This window comes from Dermacentor silvarum, chromosome 4 (assembly GCF_013339745.2).
Source record: "Dermacentor silvarum isolate Dsil-2018 chromosome 4, BIME_Dsil_1.4, whole genome shotgun sequence".
Lineage (NCBI taxonomy): Eukaryota > Metazoa > Arthropoda > Arachnida > Ixodida > Ixodidae > Dermacentor > Dermacentor silvarum.
In genome coordinates this window covers 127,345,609-127,366,286 of record NC_051157.2, presented here as the reverse complement: position 1 = coordinate 127,366,286, position 20,678 = coordinate 127,345,609, and the positions used below count along the sequence as shown (strand labels likewise).

The 20,678-nt window shown below is 48.4% G+C and overlaps 1 protein-coding gene across 1 annotated transcript in view; it reads right to left on the bottom strand.

Annotated features, from left to right (window-relative positions):
• The window catches only part of LOC125945014 (uncharacterized), a 58,102-nt gene extending 37,736 nt beyond the window's left edge, over nt 1–20,366 (bottom strand). The window contains exons 1-2 of the mRNA XM_049666545.1: nt 20,199–20,366; nt 3,163–3,288 (exon numbers count right to left, since the gene is read on the bottom strand). Coding sequence (XP_049522502.1) covers nt 3,163–3,288; nt 20,199–20,309 — 237 coding nt within the window. The 5' untranslated portion in view covers nt 20,310–20,366. The remainder of the gene's footprint in view (nt 1–3,162; nt 3,289–20,198) is intronic.
• Nucleotides 20,367–20,678: the final 312 nt, after the last annotated feature.

The window sequence follows — 20,678 nt, the reverse complement described above, 5'->3', positions numbered from 1 at the left end:
CATTCTCAAATGCTTGTGTGAAGTGACCTATGTCGTCGCTAAAGTGACAGCTGATAACCGCCGTTTAGGCAAGACGCAAGTTGTGCACGTTTCACAATTGAAACCGTACCATCAACGCGCACTCTGACTCGCTCGGTGAGCTTCGTCTGCCCCGGAGTAAACTGTAACGCAGCACAGGAGAGGCGTAGGAGAGGAAGTAGAAGCGACGCGAGGTTTTTGGGCTGATCGGTTGTTTCGGACCGTCCCATGTCTTGTCTCCGCTTTTCACTGTAAATAAACCCATTCTTCATCCGTAACAATATTATAAACGTAGTGGATTGGTAGTTTTATAAGTGAAACGGAACAATTTAAACAAAAAAAAATAAAATTTGTGTGAGAGAATAGCCATAAGGATACGTAGGCCTCCATAGAAAATGCATGGGGAAGTTTGTAGTAGGGCTGGGCCAACTTGAAGTTTGGGGACCGGGCAAACTGAAATTTAGGGATGGGCAAACTTGAAATTGGGGGTGGGCCAACTTATATTAGGGTCTGGGCGAACTTCAAGTTTCAATGGGGCCTACTTAAATTTGGGCTTAAGAAAGAAAGACGCCAAAAGGGGTGAGATAGAAAAACATGGACGAGCGTACACTTGCAACAGTCGTTTATTGTGAGCACACGCACACACATTATATATATATATATATATATATATATATTAAAGTGGGTAGTCGTATGGTGTAAATGTCGTCTTTTCGACAAGAACTAAGTTAGAGCGCATCTGCGCAGCAGAAGAACGAAAAGTTGCAGGTGATACACAGAAGTCGAGTGCTTGTGACGTTAAACAACCTGACAGGTTGGTTGAGTGTGGAAAGGGTGTAGTGTATTACATTACCCGGTCCGGCGGGAAGTGGTACATCGGCCAAACCGAACGATGTTTGAATAACCGATTAATAGATGACAGAGCGTCTTTGAAAGGGTAGTCATCGTCTAATTTGTGCTTACATTGCAAAGAATGCAAGTGCAAACTGTTGCTGAAGGAAACCAAGCTGTTAAGACGCAAAGATACCAGAGCGAGGGCGATTGCTGAAGCATTATTTATTCACAAGTCTGGTGACATGTGCATTGCGAGGCGGTCGGTGAGTCTGCATGAACTAGAGGTGATTATGTAACCACTCACATTTAAGCTTGTGCACGTGTATGTGTCAGGGTACAATATATATATATATATATATATATATATATATATATATATATATATATATATATATATATATATATGCGATTTTAACAATAAACTACTGTTGCTAATCTGCTCTTGTCCGTCTTTCTCTATCTCGTTGCTGTTTTTTTCGCGGCTTTTTTTCGTGAATATGGAGTACCAACACGCCCAGCATTCGATACCTTTAAATTTGGGAGTGGGACAACGTGGAATATGACTGTAACTTACTCCAAGGAAATGTATAGCTTATATAGGATGTAAGGGAGCTCTCTATTTGCAGATAGCGTGGTAAACAATAATTTTTCAGAGCTTTTTCACGCTCTCTGGTAGATTTTTAAAATTCTTCCCGCATTACCTATCCTGCTTTTGGCCTCTTCCCGCATAATCGATTATGAACTGCCTTATCTGGCGGGCATATCCAGTCATAATTCATGTCAGAGTAGCTTCGCAGCCGTTGAAATCGAAGTGCACACGTCGCCCTTAGGATGCCTACTGCACTTACTGCACCTGCACTTATAGCCAAACCCATGCCCTCTAACTACGAAGGCAGCATACCTTTTCAGTGGAGTAATAAACCGACGCAGACAAGCGACCGTGTGTGCAATACCAAGTTGCCGCGCCGCTGCAACCGACGCGGCCAACCGGTAGCCAAACTAGGGTGCCTCGATGCCCAGCGCCGCCGGCGCTGGCATCGAGGCACCCTAAGCCAAACTCGACCGCAGCGCCTTTAGTTCTAGCGACCACCACAAGGGTCACATGCTTGCGCTGGCCAATATGCGGAGCTGCGAAACTGAGTTGGTTCTATAGTCGGATACAACTCGTCTGCAATGACGCCCCGCCCACGCCCTCATAACCGCCAGCCACTGTTCCTCCGGGAGGCTGCAAATAGTTCGTACTTCAAACTTTCCGTTTACTAAATAAGATGGTAACCACAAAAAATAAAATTGTAAGCGCGTAGTTTTATACGTTTTCACTGGACTAACGCACAAGTACGACGTACAATCGTATCAAGCATGACGCCATTTAGAAAAGGTCGCAGGACGACGATTTTATTTGCTTCTGTTATTGACTGGCGGAGTAACACAACACCACGCAGTCCGTGTACCTTTGTTGCCAACTGCTGTTTTTTTTTTTATTGTATCCTACTATAGTAGCGTGGCAATCATCTCAAGAAGCTAGTTTACGTTGCCACGACAAGTACCGCCCGCTTCTTAGCCAAACCCCAATGTGGGTATAGTATGGAAATCATAATCATCAACACGATGTAATCATCTCAAAGAACTAGTTTGCATTGGAAGGATACTCACCTCCCGCTACATGGTCAACCACCCGCTGTGAATTTTCCCCCATGGATGGAAATCATCATCGTCATAATCAACACACCGCACGCGCTTCTAGGCCAACTCCCTGTTGTGAGCATGGGCCATTGTATATAAATTATAATAGTCATAAACACGCGGTAATCACGTTAAAGAGCTGGTTGGCGTTGGCACGAAAGGTAGCACCTGCTTCTTGGCCAATCGCCCGTTGTTGCTATGTACCACCGTTGTATGTAAATCATCATCATTATGAACCCGCCGCGATCACCTTAAAGGGCCAGTTGGCGTTGGCAGAACAGAAGCGAACCTTCAACTTCATTCTTACTTCAGCTCAATTCCAGATATTTTCAATGAGTTTTGAATTGGACGCTCTATTACAGTCTCTCACAAAATGCCACACAGTCTCAAGCCTGAAATTACTGACAGAGAAAAACTACGTTTTGGTGATCGTTTTATTTATGGTTGTAGACTGATTACATTGTCAAACGTTGACTACAACATTTCTTTCAAAAATTTCGTGCAATACTTGAACTCATACTAACACGGACCACACTCTCATGGACGCACATGTGCACGTGCGCCCACCCAATGGAGAAGTATCGCTGAGGAAAGACAAGCCTTGACAGCATGGACAGACGTTCTCACCTTAGATCGAAGCGAAAGTGCGCTGTCGTATGTAAAAAGCCAGTTCTTCGAGCTGTCATACGAAACAGATGCTTCGTAGGTTGCGTCGTGGTAGAACGTGCTGTTGAAGCCCCGGTCCGCGCAGACCTATCGGAACAGAGGAATCACACTTCAGACTATTGAGGAGAAGTAAAGCAAATACGTTGCTTTGCAGTGTGCCCCGTCAGCTAAAGGACCAATGTTGGTAGCCAATGCACCAGCGCAAAGTTTTATTTTATTTTTATTTTTTTGGTCTTTCGTTCAATAGAATCTCAGCGATAAGTCTATTGAAGGCAACGATATGTGGACACCAACATTTCTACTACAAAAGTTAGGAGAAAGAAGGTGTCACCTCCACTATAGATCCGAAGATTTCCGCCTCTGAAAATTGATTTAAACGCAGCAAAGGCTCATCAGGCACCATTGCGCGAGGTGTTCTTAAGCCGTCTGCGCAGGGTAGCGAAAAAAGTCGCGCATTGTAGCTGAGATCGCAAGAGCAAGTTAGTAGGGAAGCCTGGGTAAATACCGATGACGGCGAGCTTATTGCCTGCGCTTGCGGAGCTAGTCAGCGCGTGTGTACTGCGCCGCACGGTGGCTGGATCCGGCCGCGCAAGGTTGCAGCAGCGCTTATGCTTGAGCTAGATTTATACGCATCAACATCACGGGCACCCGTCCGGTCGGCACGTGTTTCTTCGTCTAAGTGGAAGGCTAAATGGATGCCACGTATTCTGTTTGTGCGACACACGGTAACACTGCCTGATCACGACTCAATACAATCTGCTTTTTGTGAAACGTGTGCGTTTCTGAAATAGTGAGACGCTTGAACCGCACTCTGCAGGAAAGGTAAGTTCGCTTCTTCGTAAAATAGGCGAAATGTTGTCAGCAGTGGTATCGAAAGTAGTGGCCGTTCTTTTACGAAGCTTTACCGAGAAAGGGAAAAGACAGCATGACTTATAGAAGCAGGGTATCCAGCGCCAAGTGAAAGCCTCGGCGCCCCAGTCCCCTACGCGCCGTGGTGGCTCAGTGCGTTGTGCTGCGGAACACGATGTTGCAGGTTCGATTACCTGCAGCGACGGACGAAGTCCCGTGGGAGCGGAAACCAGAACGCTCGTGTACTCAATTAAGGTGCGCGTCGACAAACCCCGGTTGATATAAAATAATTCCATGTCCCCCACCACACGACGTCACGAATGGCCGTGAGTTGTTTCAGGAATCTCAATGCAATAATTCCGTGTGGTTCACGCCATTCTTGGCTGCACATAGATTGCGAAGAAGTACGTGCATGCGTCACGTCGCCATTGAATAGTTTAGAATGACGCTTCATTGTACTAAACGACAAGAACTTCAGTTTCAGGTTCCTTTATATGAGCTACAAAAAAAGAGACAAAGGAACTAATTACAATGTGTTTACAATAGTAAACACAGTAAGCGCAGACAGAGACCAAGATCTAAACCAGCTCATGCCAATCCCAGATGCCCGTCTTCGTCTTCCTTTGCCCCATGTCTCTTAAGTGTCTGTTGTATCGCAACACAACCCCCGGTGGCAATAGTACCGTCCCGGCACCGTTAGGTATCTGTGGCAAGCAGAGAGTTGTAGGCCTTGAGCCTGGTGACGTGAACGATATCACTGGGGGTCGGAGCGGAGGATGTTGAGAGTCTGGCTGGAACGGTTTCGTAGATGGCATCAGTGACTTGGTGAACAACGTGATAGGGGCCTTTGTAACAAGACAGTAGCTTCTCGCAAAGGTCTACTCGACGGGAAGGCGACCAAAGCAGCACTAGGGCTCCCGGCGAAAAGTGCACTTCACGGTGACAGAGGCCGTAGCAGCGCTCCTGGTTCTCTTGTGACAGTGATAGCCGAGCGCGTCTAAGTTGTCGAGCGTAGTCAGCGCGAGCAATGGCATCACGGGCATGTTCACATGTCGAGGTCGTAATCAATAGTAGCAAGGGGTCTACCTGTAATGTGGGTTTATGGCCACATAAGAGGTAGAACGGGGAATAGCCGGCAGTGTCAAGACGAGAAGAATTATAGGTCAAGGCAATGTAATGTAGAACGAGGTCCCAATAGACCGATCCCACCGGCCGATCTGCCGATGCACCGGTTTTCCGGAAGTAGCACTGCCACCATATTGGTTGTAGTCAACTGTTCAACCACACTACAGTGCCTAGTAAGTATATTCTAGGCACTGTAATCACACCACCACCAGTACCCGCTCGTTGATTACTGCTCACGAGCTCCCCAGACATCTCTGCGACTCCACCACCGAGAAAAATTCATGTATTTTAAGAAATTACATCGGCTGTTCGTTCCAGCATGTGAGGTGAACGTTTAAAACTACCTGCTGCTCTTTGATTTCGGTTGTTACCCGCTGATTACGTGTTCAGCATCGTATTTGTTCGAGCTTTGTATGTAGTACATGCTGATTATGCGGTCATTTTGCATTACTATTTTTGCACACGTGCATCTTGGTAACTGCTACGTTATGTTTGCTTAGCGACGGACATAATAGGATTTGTATACCTGTTGGAGACAGGTTTGAAATGCGGCGCCGAAGCTCTCGTGCCCTAATGATGCTTACTTACATGGGTTTCGCGCACGACTTGCAGATTTTGGTAACAGCGATATCTAGAAGTTCTTAGGTAAGGTAATTAATTATTGATCAATCAATAAATTCTGGGAAATGCTGGGGATGACTTGGTAGTGCTAAGCCTAGCCCAAAAGCAAGGACTAGCTAGAGGCCCATCAGCTCCGCTGTCTCTTTAGCATTGCGCCTCCAGTGCAAGCTACGCTAATTTTTTATTTGCGTTCAAGCGAATGGTAGCTTGCTGCTTCGAAAACTCCGACTGCGTGGCGTGAGGCAAGCGTCCCATCTTTCGCGCACGTGAATACGCGCCGCTCGCCATTATGAGCAGCCGCGATATACTTTCATCAGTGATTGGTACTGGTCGATTAAGCCGTTTAAGACAGTATCGTTGCTGTCGCTACTAGTGATGGCAGAGACCGCTTTCTCATGTTCGGGTAGCACAGTTGAGCTCTCGGGAACTTCAGGCTGGCAGGTGAAAATAAAAAAAAGAAAGGCATGTGTTTCAGTCTTATAACACCATTTATTTATTTATTTATTTATTTATTTATTTATTATTATTTATTATTTATTTATTTATTATTTATTTATTTATTTATTTATTTATTTATTTATTATTTATTTATTTATTTATTTATTTATTTATTTATTTATTTATTTATTTATTTATACATTTATTTATTTACTCATTTACAATACCCTCAGGGCCCAATGGCATTACAGAGGGGAGTTGGTTTCGATTACAAAAATGGGAACTTAAACAGCAGTAAATATACATATCATTCCAAATATAAAAGAGGCTAACAAATTATGGGGTTTTACGTGCCAAAACCACGATCTCATTATGAGTCACGCCAAAGTGGGGGACTCCGGAATAATTTAGACAACCCGGGGTTCTTTAACGTGCACTTAAATATAAGTACATGGGTGTTTTCGCATTTCGCCCCCATCGAAATGCGACCGCTATTCGTCCCCATGTTTCTTCTCGCGCTGTGTATTACCAGTACCACCTATTAATCCGTTGGACCAACGTCTCTCGAAGCTTTCGCTCATTAGGAAACACATAGTCCGAAGCATTTGTCCCTTGTGTGTTGTTGTAGCACCCAGGAATACAGCAGGGGAATCCTCCCATCACACGATGGCTCCACACGAACCATAAAAATTGCCAAAAATCGTTCGGAAACAGGACGCACAGGCACTCCGGACGGCTGGAGCAGCGGGATGACTACAAGTACCAGCATGAACCGCGGCAGCGGTGGTGTCGTGAAACTGGCCGGTGGGATCGGTCTACTGCAGTGATCAGCTGAAACGTATTTCGCCAGTATTTCTGTAAGGGTCCGGCTCAATCGCGCGATCAGGCCGTTGCTTTGTGGATGGTAGGAGGGGATAAACTTATGTTGGATAGAGCAGACGCGCGTGATGTTCTCAATGACCTTGGACAAGAAGGCACAGCCTCGGTCTATGAGCGCTTGACGTAGAGCTCCATGCATCAAGACGACGTCGTGTAACAGGAAGTCTGCCCCATCAGTTGCGCAGCTGGTTGGGATAGCGCGCGCAATGGGCGTAATGGCGTATCTGGTCACGCAATCAAAAGCGCCACCAACCCACTTCTTCCCCGACATATATACCGGAGAAGCACCCAGGAGGTCCAAGCCGGCACGACCAAATGGCTCTATCGGGATGTCAAGTGGCTACAGGTATAAACCAGCGGGGAGCAGAGATGGCTTCTTGCGGCGTTGACATGGCTCACAAGCTGCGACGTAACGTCGCACAGAACGTGCAAGACAGTGCCAGAAGAAGCGTTGGCGTACACTGTCGTAAGTTCGAGAACGCCAATATGTCCAACGGTGGGTGCGCTGTGAAGTTTCTTTCGAACGGTCGAACGGAGGCACTTTGGGAAGACAAGGAGGAGATCGGGTCTTCGGGAGGAACGTTATGACGGTACAAAGTACCATCCCGCAGAACTAAGAGGCTAAATAAGCGTCGTCAGGCGCGCATTCAAAGCGATCGATGATTACTCTGAATGAGGCATCACGACGTTGCTCGTCGGTGATACAGAGAAGGTGTGACACGGAGAAAACACCAGCGGCATTATCAATGTCAGGGAGCTCAGAGCTTGCGACGGGGTAACGCGATGAACTATCGGTGTCATAGTGCAGGGGTCCGTACTTGGGAACCACAGAGTATGAAACCTCTTGGAGCCTCACAGCCAAGCGGGCCCTCATGACCAAGCCGGCCCGTGGGATCACTTAGGGAGGAAAGCCAGCACAGAGAATGATGGTCAGTTAGTACAGAAAAGGGACGGCCGTAAAGGTAAAGACGGAACTTGGCAACCGCCCAGAGAACAGCAAGGCATTCCCGTCCCGCAATGGAATAGTTGCGCTTTGATAGTGAAGGGAGGCGGCTGGCATAAGCGCCTAAGTGGTCTTGGCCCCGCTGACGCTTCGCTAGGAGCGCGCCTACACCATGGTCACTGGCATGCGTACGCAATTCTTTTGGGGCATTAGGGTTGAAGTCGGCGAGGATCGGTGGTGAGGTCAAATGCGTAATGAGACGAGAGAAGGCGGCAGATTGTGGAAGTCCCCATGAGAAAAGTACGCCTTTCTTCAACAGGTCAGTGAGAGGCCGAGCAATAGCGGCAAAATCTAGTACAAAGCGGCGGAAGTAAGAACATAGCCCAACAAAACTGCCAACGTCTGTGGCTCACTTCGGAACCGGACAGTCTCGGACGGCGCGAATGTTGTCTGGGTCACGTTCTACCCCAGAAGCGTCGACAATATGGCCCGAAACTGTAATTTGGCAGCGGCCGAAACGACATTTCGATGAGTTAAGTTGCAGCCTGGCCTACGAAGAACGTCAAGTATGGTAGAGAATTCAACGTGATTGTCAAATCTTGGTGAAAAGACAATAACGTCGTCAAGGTAGCACAGGCATGTGGACCATTTGGAATTCTGAAGCAAGCAGTCCATCATACGCTCAAAGTGGCCGGTGCGTTACATAATCCAAAGGGCGTGATACTGAAGTCGAAAAGACCATCGGGTGTTGTAAATGCGGTCTTTTCTCTCTCCATATCACTGACAGCGATCTGCCAGTATTCAGAGCGAAGGTCAATAGAGAAGTGTCTGGTATTGTAGAGGCAGTCAAGGGCGTCGTCGATTCGTGGCGGTAGGTATACGTCTTTCTTAGTTACATTGCTCAGATGGAGGTAATTCACACATAAGCACTGTGTCCCGTCCTTCTTAACCAACACCACCGGCGACACCCACAGACTCGAAGGCTCAATGATCAAGCACCTTGGGAACTTCAGTTTGAATTACCTGGCGTCCCGATAGAGGTACTGTTATGGTCTATGATACGATGCGTGACAGCAACTGTCTGGCCTAAGGGGCGTCTGTAAAAGTCGAAAACATCTCTGTAGGAAAACGAAACATAGTAGCGGTCTTTGGTCTGGGCAGGTAAAAGGCCCCTCGCAATGATTTTCTAAATCTTGGGATCAGCACAAAAGGCAGCTTTTGGAGACCTGGCAGGCCCAGACAAAGCATAGGGGGAGAAAGCCGCCACCTGATAGTCATCTAAAGGCTCAAGTTGAGCGAGGCAAATTCCTTGATGCACTATTTGCTCGATCAAATCGAAATTTACGACAGGGATGCAAGTCCGGTTGGCCATGATATTCAGAACTGTGTAAGGTACGGTGACATAACGGCGATGTGAAGTGACGGGGCTGGGGGCGAAGGAAACTGAGGACGGCGGGGTGACGATGATCAGCCGTGGCAAAGCTTCGGAACCGGGGCGTCAGCGACAGTACGATCCTGGCGAGAAGCATAGGGAGCAGTAGGTGCAGAGTTACGGGAATGTGCACTGTTGTGTGTCGTACACGGGAGTTGACAATCGGTTGCGGCGATGTGGCCAATGCGGCAGCAGTAGAAGCAGACGAGCCTGACGTTCTAGTTGCACCATTCAGACGGGTTGCGGGATGCGGCGAAATGATTGTCGGGGATGAAGCGACAGACATGTTCTCAATTTCCTGTCGGCCAACGGCCTGGATCATAGCAATCGAGGCTGGTGCTGGATCGGTGGGCGTCGTGGTATAGGATGGCGAATAGGTGGCCTCGAGCTCGCGGAGAACGACGCAAATTACGTTGTCACGTGGGATTGGCTGGTGGGGAGGGTCCTGACAAGTCGACGTAGCAGCGGTATTTGGCAGGCGCACGATGTGGGGCCAGATAAGTCAGCTCTTAGCTTGTTTGAAGCGGCAGTCGTCTTTGATGATGGCGTCAATAGTAGAAACGTTGCCGAGAATCAGCAAGTTGAAGGCGTCGTCTGCAATACCCTTCAATATGTGCGCCACTTTGTCTGTTTCAGACATCTTGTCGTCAGCTTTGGGGAAATGAGCCAGAAGTCCTTTATGTATGAGACGTAGGGCTCTGTGAGGCTCCGAGTACAGGTGTCGCCGAACAGTTCGCAAAGTTTTTCTTTAAAGATGTCCCAGCTTGTTAATTCGTCTTCGTGGGTTCGGCCCCCCACGCGTGGAGCAGCGCTCAGGTACAAAACGACGCTAGCGAACATCATCGTTGGATATCACTTCTTATTAGTGCTGACGCGTTCAGAAAGGTTGATCCACTCTTCGACGTCACTGCCGTCCAAGCCTGAAAATAGACCAGGGTCACGAGCGTGGGCAAGCGTGACGACTGGAGCAGTATGACCAGTCGCATCCGACGATGATGGGGTCTCACCTCCTGGAGGCATGGTAGCGAGCGCGATGTAGCGACCGCTGTGAATCTATGTGGCGAGGACGGGAATGGCCAACCTCCACCAAAATGTTCGTGCGGAGAGAGACAAACAAACGAACTAATTACTATGTATTTACAAGATCAGATCAGCCAGAGACCAAGATGAAAACCAGCTCGTGTCGAGCCGATACGCCCGTCTTCGTCTTCCTTTGTGCCATGTCTCTTAAGCGTCTGTGGTATCGCAACAATATTCTAGTTTTGATTACAGTTCTGAGAACGGCGTCATGACGCGTACGTCGAAGCTGAAACCAGCAGCCGCAATTAAAGCCCCTGGGTCATTAAAAAGGAAAAAAATGTCACAGTTTCGCCTTAAGGGCGAAGCAATGAATGCGATAGCAACACAGCAATGTCATACGAAGTAAGGTGAGCGGCTTTGGTAGGAATATGAATTGTAGTAAACATGAGCTGATTAAGTAAGCAGGTGTGCTACGGCGTAAGTAGACCGACATGAAGAGAGACTCGATGACCACGAGAAGGCGCCTGTGAAACGGTGGTGTTGATGAGAAGCGCTGCCCGTGGGCAGCGCGTACGAAGGGACACACCTGTAGCGCTGCACTGCCGATCCGGGCAGCATTCCATGTGGAGCGTGCGTTGGAAAATGTGGCCCGACTATTACTAACTGAATGAAGAAGCGTGGTGTGAGCGCGCACAAACAAACATGAATAGATCACACTGAATGACTGCAGACAACGACTGTCAAAACGCTGGCAGCAAGCGCATACGCCGCAGCGGGCGAAGGTACGTGCGGTCTATCGCTTCAACGGAAACTGAGCGGCGAATGCACAGCGCATACAAAGGTCAGAGCCGTGTGGAGATAAGAGACGGTGCGGGCGAGCGACGAGCACGGTTGTTGGCAGAGTAGAAGTGCGCCCCCCCCCCCCCCCCGCTCCCTCCGGCGCTGGCTTCCCGCTTACTTGCTTGCACGTGAGAGATTGAGTGCGTTCGCTCTCCGTGATAGCGCGCGTCCCCGCACGCTTCCGCTTCCGTTCGGGCATACGGCGCGCGGCGAAGATTTTATCTATACGGAACCTCACGGCGACGGCTGCGGCATAAATCCGGTTGAAGTGTCCATATAATTGCTATCGCAATAAAAATAGCCAAAGGGTTTGACCTCAGCACTGGGGTATACAATTGAATGACTAGGGAGCCTACATGCAACAGCGCTTGCATGTAGGCTCGACTAAAGTCCCTATATAAGAAAAGTACCGTCATCTACTCTTTCCTGCGCCGCCTCCTCTCCTAATACGCTTGCTTTTTTCTTTACTTTTTGCTTGCGAAAGCCAAGTCGACGGTGGCGCACCTAGAAAGTCCACGTTGAAGCTTTCAGGCCGGGCGCGCGCCGCCGCCGTTGCCGGCGACTGCGGCTGCGCAGAGGACTTTCAACATGGCTCTCAGGCGGAAAAAAAAGGAAATATAAAGAAGTGAAAAGCGCGCGCTATCATCGTCCAATCGGAGATACAGGAGTGAGAGAAGCGACGTTTATCAAAAGATGGCGGTACTTTTCTTATATAGGGACTTTAGGCTCGACTAAAGCCCCTTGATTTTAGAAAGTAGTGACACTCTCCCCCACGCGCGCGCTTTCCTCCTCAATTCTCCTCGGATTTCTCCCCCTCACCGGGCCGGCGCGGCGCTGAACCCTCCAGAGGCTCGCTGCAGCCGCATTAGAATCAATGCGCGCGCTTGTTTATTCGGCCCATTGAAGCGTTGTATGGGAATTTATCCCTTGTGAAACTGTCCTGACGAAAGTACGTTTCCGATAGAACGTCGTGCCATTTTTCTGGGACGCTTCGATAAATACAAGCGGAAGCGCTCCGAAAAAATGAGTACCAAGCAGTGGCTGAGCTGTTTACCTCTAAGTCACCACTTGGGTTGTCCGTAACGCGGAGGTGTATTGGGTGCATACAATATAAGCAGCTTAGAGTATAAACGAGAATTTGGTTCACTATCTTCGCTCTTAAAAGGCTCAGAGAAGGTAACCCAGAAGAAATGTGATTGTTTAATTAAAGTGAATTCGCCAAAATGAGTGGGCCAAAAGCCTTTGTACGAATGCCACTGTGCGAAATACGTGCTGTGTTTGCGAAACAGCCAACATAGAACTTTACACACGCGCCTGTATTCCGTCACTATGAAACGACGAGAAATTACATTCCATCACCTCTGGGAGTAACCTAAGTCTCTCTCTCAAAAAAGAAAAGGCTGATTCCTTACACGGAAACTGCTAAGACTGGCACTTGATAATTAACTTACAGACTTCAAGATGACAAGTTTATCAGAATTGAGGTGAGATTATCAGAAGCGCGTGGCTTGTACTTAATGAACATGCGCTAATAATACATAATACCACTTATCTACCTATATATTCCGGATCATGCGTTCGCAACATAAAGTACATAAACAAAAAAATGCTCGCAGTATTGAAACTTTGCAAAGATACAATAAGCACGCAATAAGAGTAAAATAGTTCCTTGGCTTCACAAGTATCAGGCGCAAGGATCACACGCACACACACACGCGCACACACATACATGCACACACATACACGCACACAAGCACGCACATACACAAACACGCACACACGCACGCACACAACTACAAAATATGAGTTGCAGGCATTACATTACATACATTTGAAAACTAACACACGCGCGAAAACACAAAAAGTTTTGTCACGGCTCGAAGAGTCAACGAAAATTTCAGCCGACTCACTTTAAAAAAAAACTATATGCACAGTTATCGGTGCTCTGTATTAAACTGAACGAAGAGTCCGGCTATGCGAAGAGCATTAAAATCTCCATGCAACTTCATCCACAAATATGAGGAAAGCTGCAACATTCACCTCGCAAAGAATGGCGTGCTTAGAAGGGGCGAAATCCCTTCTCCCGATGTTATAGAGCCACTGCTTCCGACGCACGACATTCCGTTCACCTCGGGGGATATAAAATAAGGCTTGCCCTTTCTCTGGCCTGCTGCTGCATTGAAACACGCAGCAGCAAGGCATTTTCACGGAGAACGAATCTCAGATTCCTACGAAAAGATGGAAAAACTTGGGAAACACACGTTCGGAGCGGCAGGGCGACCACCACTTGGACTGCTCATGGCGAGCGGGAGAAACTAAAGGCGCGCGAAAGCAAGTTTCGCGCCGTTTTCGTGACGTCAGGGTCACCTGACGGGGTAGTCTCGAGCGCCGCAGCCATTCAGCGTGGCGGATGCGTTGCCTCCGCGAAAGAGGGGGAGAAAAAGAGGAGGTTGACCGCGCCGGCGAGTGTGTTGCGGCGTAGATCAAAGCGTGTCGCTACTTTCTAACATCAAGGGGCTTTAGGCTCGACAACTTTAGCGCGCCACCTGGTTTGCGCCATGAGAAGATAGCAGATGACGCACGCTTCGCGCGCGTCGTTTCTCAATCCGAATCGGCGCGCAAGTTCCACGATATCAGTCGATATTGCAAGTGACAATAACTACGTTCGCAGTTGCCACGCTCGTCTGCACTTGTCCACGCAAATGACAAAATAACGAATCGATTTGACAAGAATTAACGCCGCGCTCCCGAATTCACTCCTTATATAATGTCACATGGCCGCTTAGTGTAACCGGTGCCACAGGCGTGCGCAATTTCAATATTTTTTTTTTTCTTTTTGCACAAGCCAAGACACCCTGCGGCCAGTTGCCTATGCTTTTTAAAGATACATGGGCTTTATCGGCGATATTCTAAAAAAATTATGGGGTTTTACGAGCCAGAACCACTATCTGATTATGAGGCACGCCGTAGTGGGGGACTCCAGATTAATTTGTACCACCTGGGGTTCTTTAACGTGCACCTAATCGAAGTACACGGGTGCTTTCTGCATTTCACCCCCATGGAAATGCGGCCGCCGTGGCCGCACGATATCCTCAGAAGATGCAGTTATGGAAACGCGCGATCAGAACGGTGACGATGAATTCATTGCTATTCCAATCGTAATACGCCACGCCAAGCCCAAGACCGTCAATATGTGGCTGGGGACTAAAATGAAATTAACAAAGACCTTGCCCTACCATGTGAGCGCTGCTATCACGGCAGCAGCTGGGCTTACGACAGCCGAATCTCGGGATGTCACTACCCAAGTCAGACAGCTTCGGAATCTTGTACCAGCGGAGAGCTGGAGAGAATTTGCAACGCAGAAGCTCGCCGCATTCTTCAAGACATTGCAATTCGGAGGGCAGCAACACTAAATAACAGCATACCTGGTGCATAAGCCGGGAAACGCAAGGGGTGTAGGTAAAGGACTCGCACGTGACGTCCCGGACCAGGAACTGAAAACAATCATAACGCTTGAAGATCGGGAACTTCTAGCAGCGAGAAGACTGGGCTGGTCAATAGCTATACTCATCACTGTCAAGGAACCAGAGCTACCCAAGAGAGCCCTACTTGGGAGATCAGTCACCAAAATGCAGCCATTCCACCCCAAGGCGGTCCAGTGTGCAGCATGCTTCACCATCAGACACCAAGCTGACGTCTGGCCAATGCGCGGGATTTTGTGTGGTGTGAACAATGCGGACTTGAATTCCCACCGGACCAAAGACCGGACAGAACACTACACGAGTGCGAAATGAAGTGTGCGAACTGCGGCGGAGCTCGTGGCACACGAGATCCTGATTGTCCGAATAAAAAACAATCAGACCGCATGGTCACATTGGCGTCCGAAAAATGCAAGCCACACACTTCTAGGAAAGAAAACACCAGAAATCGACACCCGAAAGCATACCATAACAGGACACCACCGTAACAGGACACCAACTACCCAACACTGAAGACACAGAATAGCTTCGACTGCCTAAAGAACTGACACCTGAGAACGTGCTCCGAAAACTACGGCAACCTACCTGACCTCAGTAGGCGACAACCACACAAGGACACTGCATTATCATCGAACAACGCCAAGAACAAGGCAAACAAGAAACCTCCACAACAACGCGGTGCAAAAGGCAAATGAGCATGGAGGCCATCATCAGAGGTAAGTCCACCAGCTCCCACTTTTCGGAGTCGTACTGACGACACAAACAAAACTAACCCGCCTCATAACCCCACTAAGTCGCATGGTCGACAGGAATCATGTTCAGGAAAGCCGCATACACGAACACAGCAAAACCCAGCCCACGAAACTACCAAAGACAGCACATTTGCCTACATTCTCAAAGAAATAGCAGAAATTCGAAAAGAAGCAAGTAGGTCTGAGAATAGAAGATGTAGAACGTGACAGAATAGTAGCGGAAATTCAAAAATAACTCGTTTCCATTACACAACAACTTGCTACGCTAACGCAAAGCATGCGAACAATGCAACGAACCTTTTGGAAAAAACTTTCCGCAAGGGAGGAGGCGCACCCCTATAAACAAGGCCACGCTAGCAGTTATGCAGACTAATGACAGCAGGCGTAACTCGCGACATGAAACGGTAGTTACCATATGGCAATAGAATTGTAGAGGAATACGCCGTAAAACAACTCTCTGATACAATACCTAACACACACTGCTCATAAGCCGGATGTAATAACTCTTCGGGAGACCAATGCGCCGATCTCTCTACCGGGTTACACGGCCTACAACAATACAAGTATTACACGCCGTCCGCGACGGCGAACGGATGATAATCATATTAGCTGTCCTACAATGACGGTGACGCTGGTGGTGGAGCAAAACATGGCCGTTCAGGAGGACCTCAGTCATATGAACAACGGGGAAGAGGAAAGCGTATTGGTTAAATGCCGCTTGTTCAAACGAAACGACGTAACCATTATTAACACCTACCGTACCTCTAAAGCAGCGGCTTATCGCAAAGCTTGGACTAGCTTGCTCAAAAACCATAACAAGGAGAACTTGCTATGGGTAGGTGACTTCAACAGCCACCACGAGGCGTGGGGCTACAATCACAGTACACCACAGGGAAGGCAGCTCCTACAAACCGGAAATGATGCCCACCTAACGCTTCTGAATGACATAGAAACTCCCAATCGTATTGGAAATTCACTGGAGAGATATACAAACCCAAACCTGACTTGGGGCCGGACAGCTAAGGAAGTAGAGTGGAAATGCACTGGGGAAGCGTTGGGTAGGGATCACAGTGTCAGAGATAGTCATTCCCACACCAAAGAAGCAATGCACGACTAAACTAAATCGCACTACAGACACAAATATCGCAGATTGCGATGCTTTCAGGAGTCTTCTCCAAGGATAGCAGACTGATACCCTGGAGGAATGGGCTAAAACACTGCGCACCGCACACAAGGGCACAACGAAGAAAGTACAAAAAACTGAGGACCACCCGCAAATAGACGAACAACTGCTTAAACTACGGGACAATAGGCACAAGCGACTCAGAAAATGGAGAAAGAACAAGCTGAACAAGCGCCTAAAAGCCCGTATAGATAGTATTATATTACCAAGGAGACGCAAGAATACACCGACAAACTTGCAACAGACAACTGGATGCAGGTATGCGAAGCAAGTCGGAAACACCATGCACGCTTTTTGGACACTTCTTGGGCAACACAGGAAAAAGAACCACCTGGAAGTAATCCAACTGAGGGAGGGAATCGGAGCGCACGATCTGGCGGAACTAATAGCCAACCATTTCTTCCCCTTGGCAACCTTACAGAAAGATCAGCGACAACTACCATCCATACAAGATTGCGGCGAGGTACCTGCATTTACAGTCGGAGAGCTTAAAGCAGCCATCAATGCAAACAAAAGACACACGGCACCTGGACCGGACTGTATCACAAACAAGATGCTACGTAATATGCCAGACACACAATTGGAACTGCTCCTGCGTATCATCAACCAAGCTTGGGAAAGCGGCGACATACAGGAGACCTGGAAAATGGCTACGGTAATCCCGATACCAAAGCCCAATAAGGCCGCAAACGCCATTAGCAACCTGCGACCCATTTCTTTAACACCATATACGGGAAAGATTACGGAACGAATGGCCCTTACACGACTTCTATGGCAGCAGGAATCTTGCACTTCGTTAGATCCTCAAGTCATTGTATTTCGAAAGCACATGTACACACAGGATGCAATGCTTGCCATACAAGAAATATATAGAGCCCATAGCACCAGCCAACTAAGAGCCATAGTGGAGTTGGGTATCAAAGCAGCTTTTGATAACGTTACCCATCGAACGGTGCTTGAAGGTCTGCAAGCCGTGAAACCACGTAGAAAACCTTACAACTACGTAAAATGGTTTCTTACAAACCGCACAGTTACCGTGAAGATAAGCGAAGACGAGTTGGAAAAAAGACACCTGACAAGAGGTGTACCCCAAGGGTCGATTCTCTCACCCACACTATTCTCGCTAGCACTAAGCAAGCTGCCAACTCTTTTGAGGCGTGTAGAAGACCTTCACTTTGCAATGAATGCGGGCGATATCACGCTCTGGGCCAGCAGAGGATCCCCAACTGGAATTCAAGAGACGCTATAGTCAGGTATTATATTACGGTGCTTACACCTCCAAGAAAGGGGTCTAGCCCTGTCTACAGCCAAGTATGAGCACATAGTGTTAACCAACGAAAGGGAACAGCAGGCAGAAGAGGAGCGAAAACTAATAATGCTACAAGTGAACCAAGATATTATCCCGACTAAAACCCATATCAAGGTCCTGGGCTTTTGGCTACAGGGCAATGATAAGGCGGACGTTTGGGTACGGCAAACAATTCAGCAGCTGCATGAAGTCAGAAGGCTACTTACAAGAACAACACGAAGGGTGAGCGGTATCAAAAGCACCAACTCAGAAGGCTCACCATGGCCCTGGCTCTCCCGCGAATCATGTACAATATCCATACGTACAAGTCACCAAAAACCAAAAGGGCAAACTTGAAACCATGCTTCGGCGGATAACGATAGTTATATTAGACACCCAACCGATTCTGTATACTCTCGATCCAACCGATTCGGTGACACGGCAGTTCTGCCTAAACTGGTTGAGCTGAAACAACTCAGCCAAGAGGCACAATTTAGTCGCCTGAAGCTATCTAGACAGGAGCGGGAATTTTTGCGTGAGCTAGGCTACGATATCCCAATAGGCTCTGGCAGAGAGCAACAACACCTCCTGTGGGACATGCTACACCGTGTTACCGTCGACCCAATACCTAGAAATATGGGGGCAGACACACAACCAGAAAGACTACAAAATCGTGCGCAACACCTCAGGGACGACACCGAAGACTAGATCCTATACACAGAAACCTCTCCAACTAATCAAGGCTTCTGCACGGGGCTAGCAACTGACTCTGCACCTATATCATGAAGCCTACACTGCAATATTCCATCACAACATCAAGCGGAACTTACAGCTGTCGTGGAGGCCGCCATCCTTGCCAAATCCACACGAACGAAGTCTGCTCATTCGAACAGACAGCCAGGCTGCATGCAGGGCACTCGCAGCCAGAAACATTCCCGCGCCACCACGCTCAGCATTAACAGCGCACCTCAACGCACACCATAACATTAAAGTACAGATTCAGTGGATCAGAGGGAACGTGACACTGGGATCCGAGGGACACTGGGATCAGAGGGAACGAAGGGGCACATGCCACATCCCGCGCAAGTCCCCGGGCCCTCCCCTGTGGTGGCCGGATCCACTGAGTCTGAATGAGCAATACGCCTTCGCGCGGGCGGGAAGGCGCGAAAAACTGGACGAATTACGAAACAACTGCATGAAGTGTCCGCAAGCAGACATGCACATGAAGCGAAGAGAGGCCGTACTATGGAGGCGTGCGCAGGCGCACTCTGTCTTGTCCCTACACTTCCAACACTAGATACTGAGTTTGCCTGGCAAACCTTCTTGCATGGCATCTGGCGGCTTCCCGGATAATGCTCCCATTCTGTGGGTTTGTCCGGGGAGCCGTCCCACTATTCAGGCGAGCCTTGCTAAACTCTCATCCCACCCGTAGACCTGCGACATTTGAGGAGTGGCTGGCGGACTCCTCCCCCGGTCTCCTCCCCTTGGCTTGGCAGACAACTAGAACAAAGCGGGTGAACTCGGACCGGGGTTCTTGAATAAAGTTTATTCTCTCTCTCTCTCTCTCTCAAACACGTAGGCTCGTTTACATTGCAGGTAGCCGACACCACGCGCCGCAAAACTGTTCTAACTAACAGGGAATTTCTACTAAGAGCAGCGCCGATTCGGCATCATTTGCATTTATTTGCATCATTTATTTGGGGCAACATTTGCATCATATGCATTTCAAGCTCAGCGAAGAGCCAATTCGGACCCTCCTTTGTTTATTTCTGTTATTTGATTACACACAGCGACAGTATCGATCGAGGCTTGACTAGACTGAAGGCAAGTGGAAGATCGCATGGTTAGGTTAGGTTAGGTGCGTTACTCTGGCGTGTATGAGACATTGCCGTTTGGTCATCGCTTCCGGTGCGATCTATAAGGACATCATGGTTAGCAGAAACTAGAAGGCAAAAACAGACGAAGGAGAAAGAAAGGCACGATTCATGAAAGCAGCGTTGTGCTTGACTGGAGCCCGATCCCGACGAAATAAACCCGTTCTCTCAAGGCGGCCAGAGATTTCATATAGCAAGTGCGATATCCATGTCATAGTAAAATAGATTATTTCACTTTAAGTATAGGCGAATCAAGGAGAGAAGGTCTGCCCACCTGCAGAACACTATCGATCTGTTCGCCAAGTCGAGAGTTCGCATGACTGCACTCGTCACCGAGTGACACGCTTGTAGGCGGGTTCTTTGGCACGTACCAACGGCCACCCATCCCCAAGGCCAAGGCGTACACAGTTTCGGCAGGCCACTTTGCTTGCTCGGAAACCAGGCTAGAGATAATTTTGTCCTGCAAGAATAAAGAAAAACTGTCAGCCCTTCCACTGGGGTGGAGATGGAAGACCAGCGAAGCTGTACTATGGTGGGAATTATGTATTTCCAATTATGACTATTAAGATGTGATGGCGTAATTGGTTATTTGAACTATTAAAGAATGAGAAATATATATGATTCGGTGGTTTTCATTTGTTTAGTGGCCACATGGACCACGGCCTTATGGTCGCTTATGTACACCGCCATGGGGTGTACGGCAAAGGTTGGCACGTTCTTCATAAACACGTCCCAACGCCGCGCGCGTTCGGTG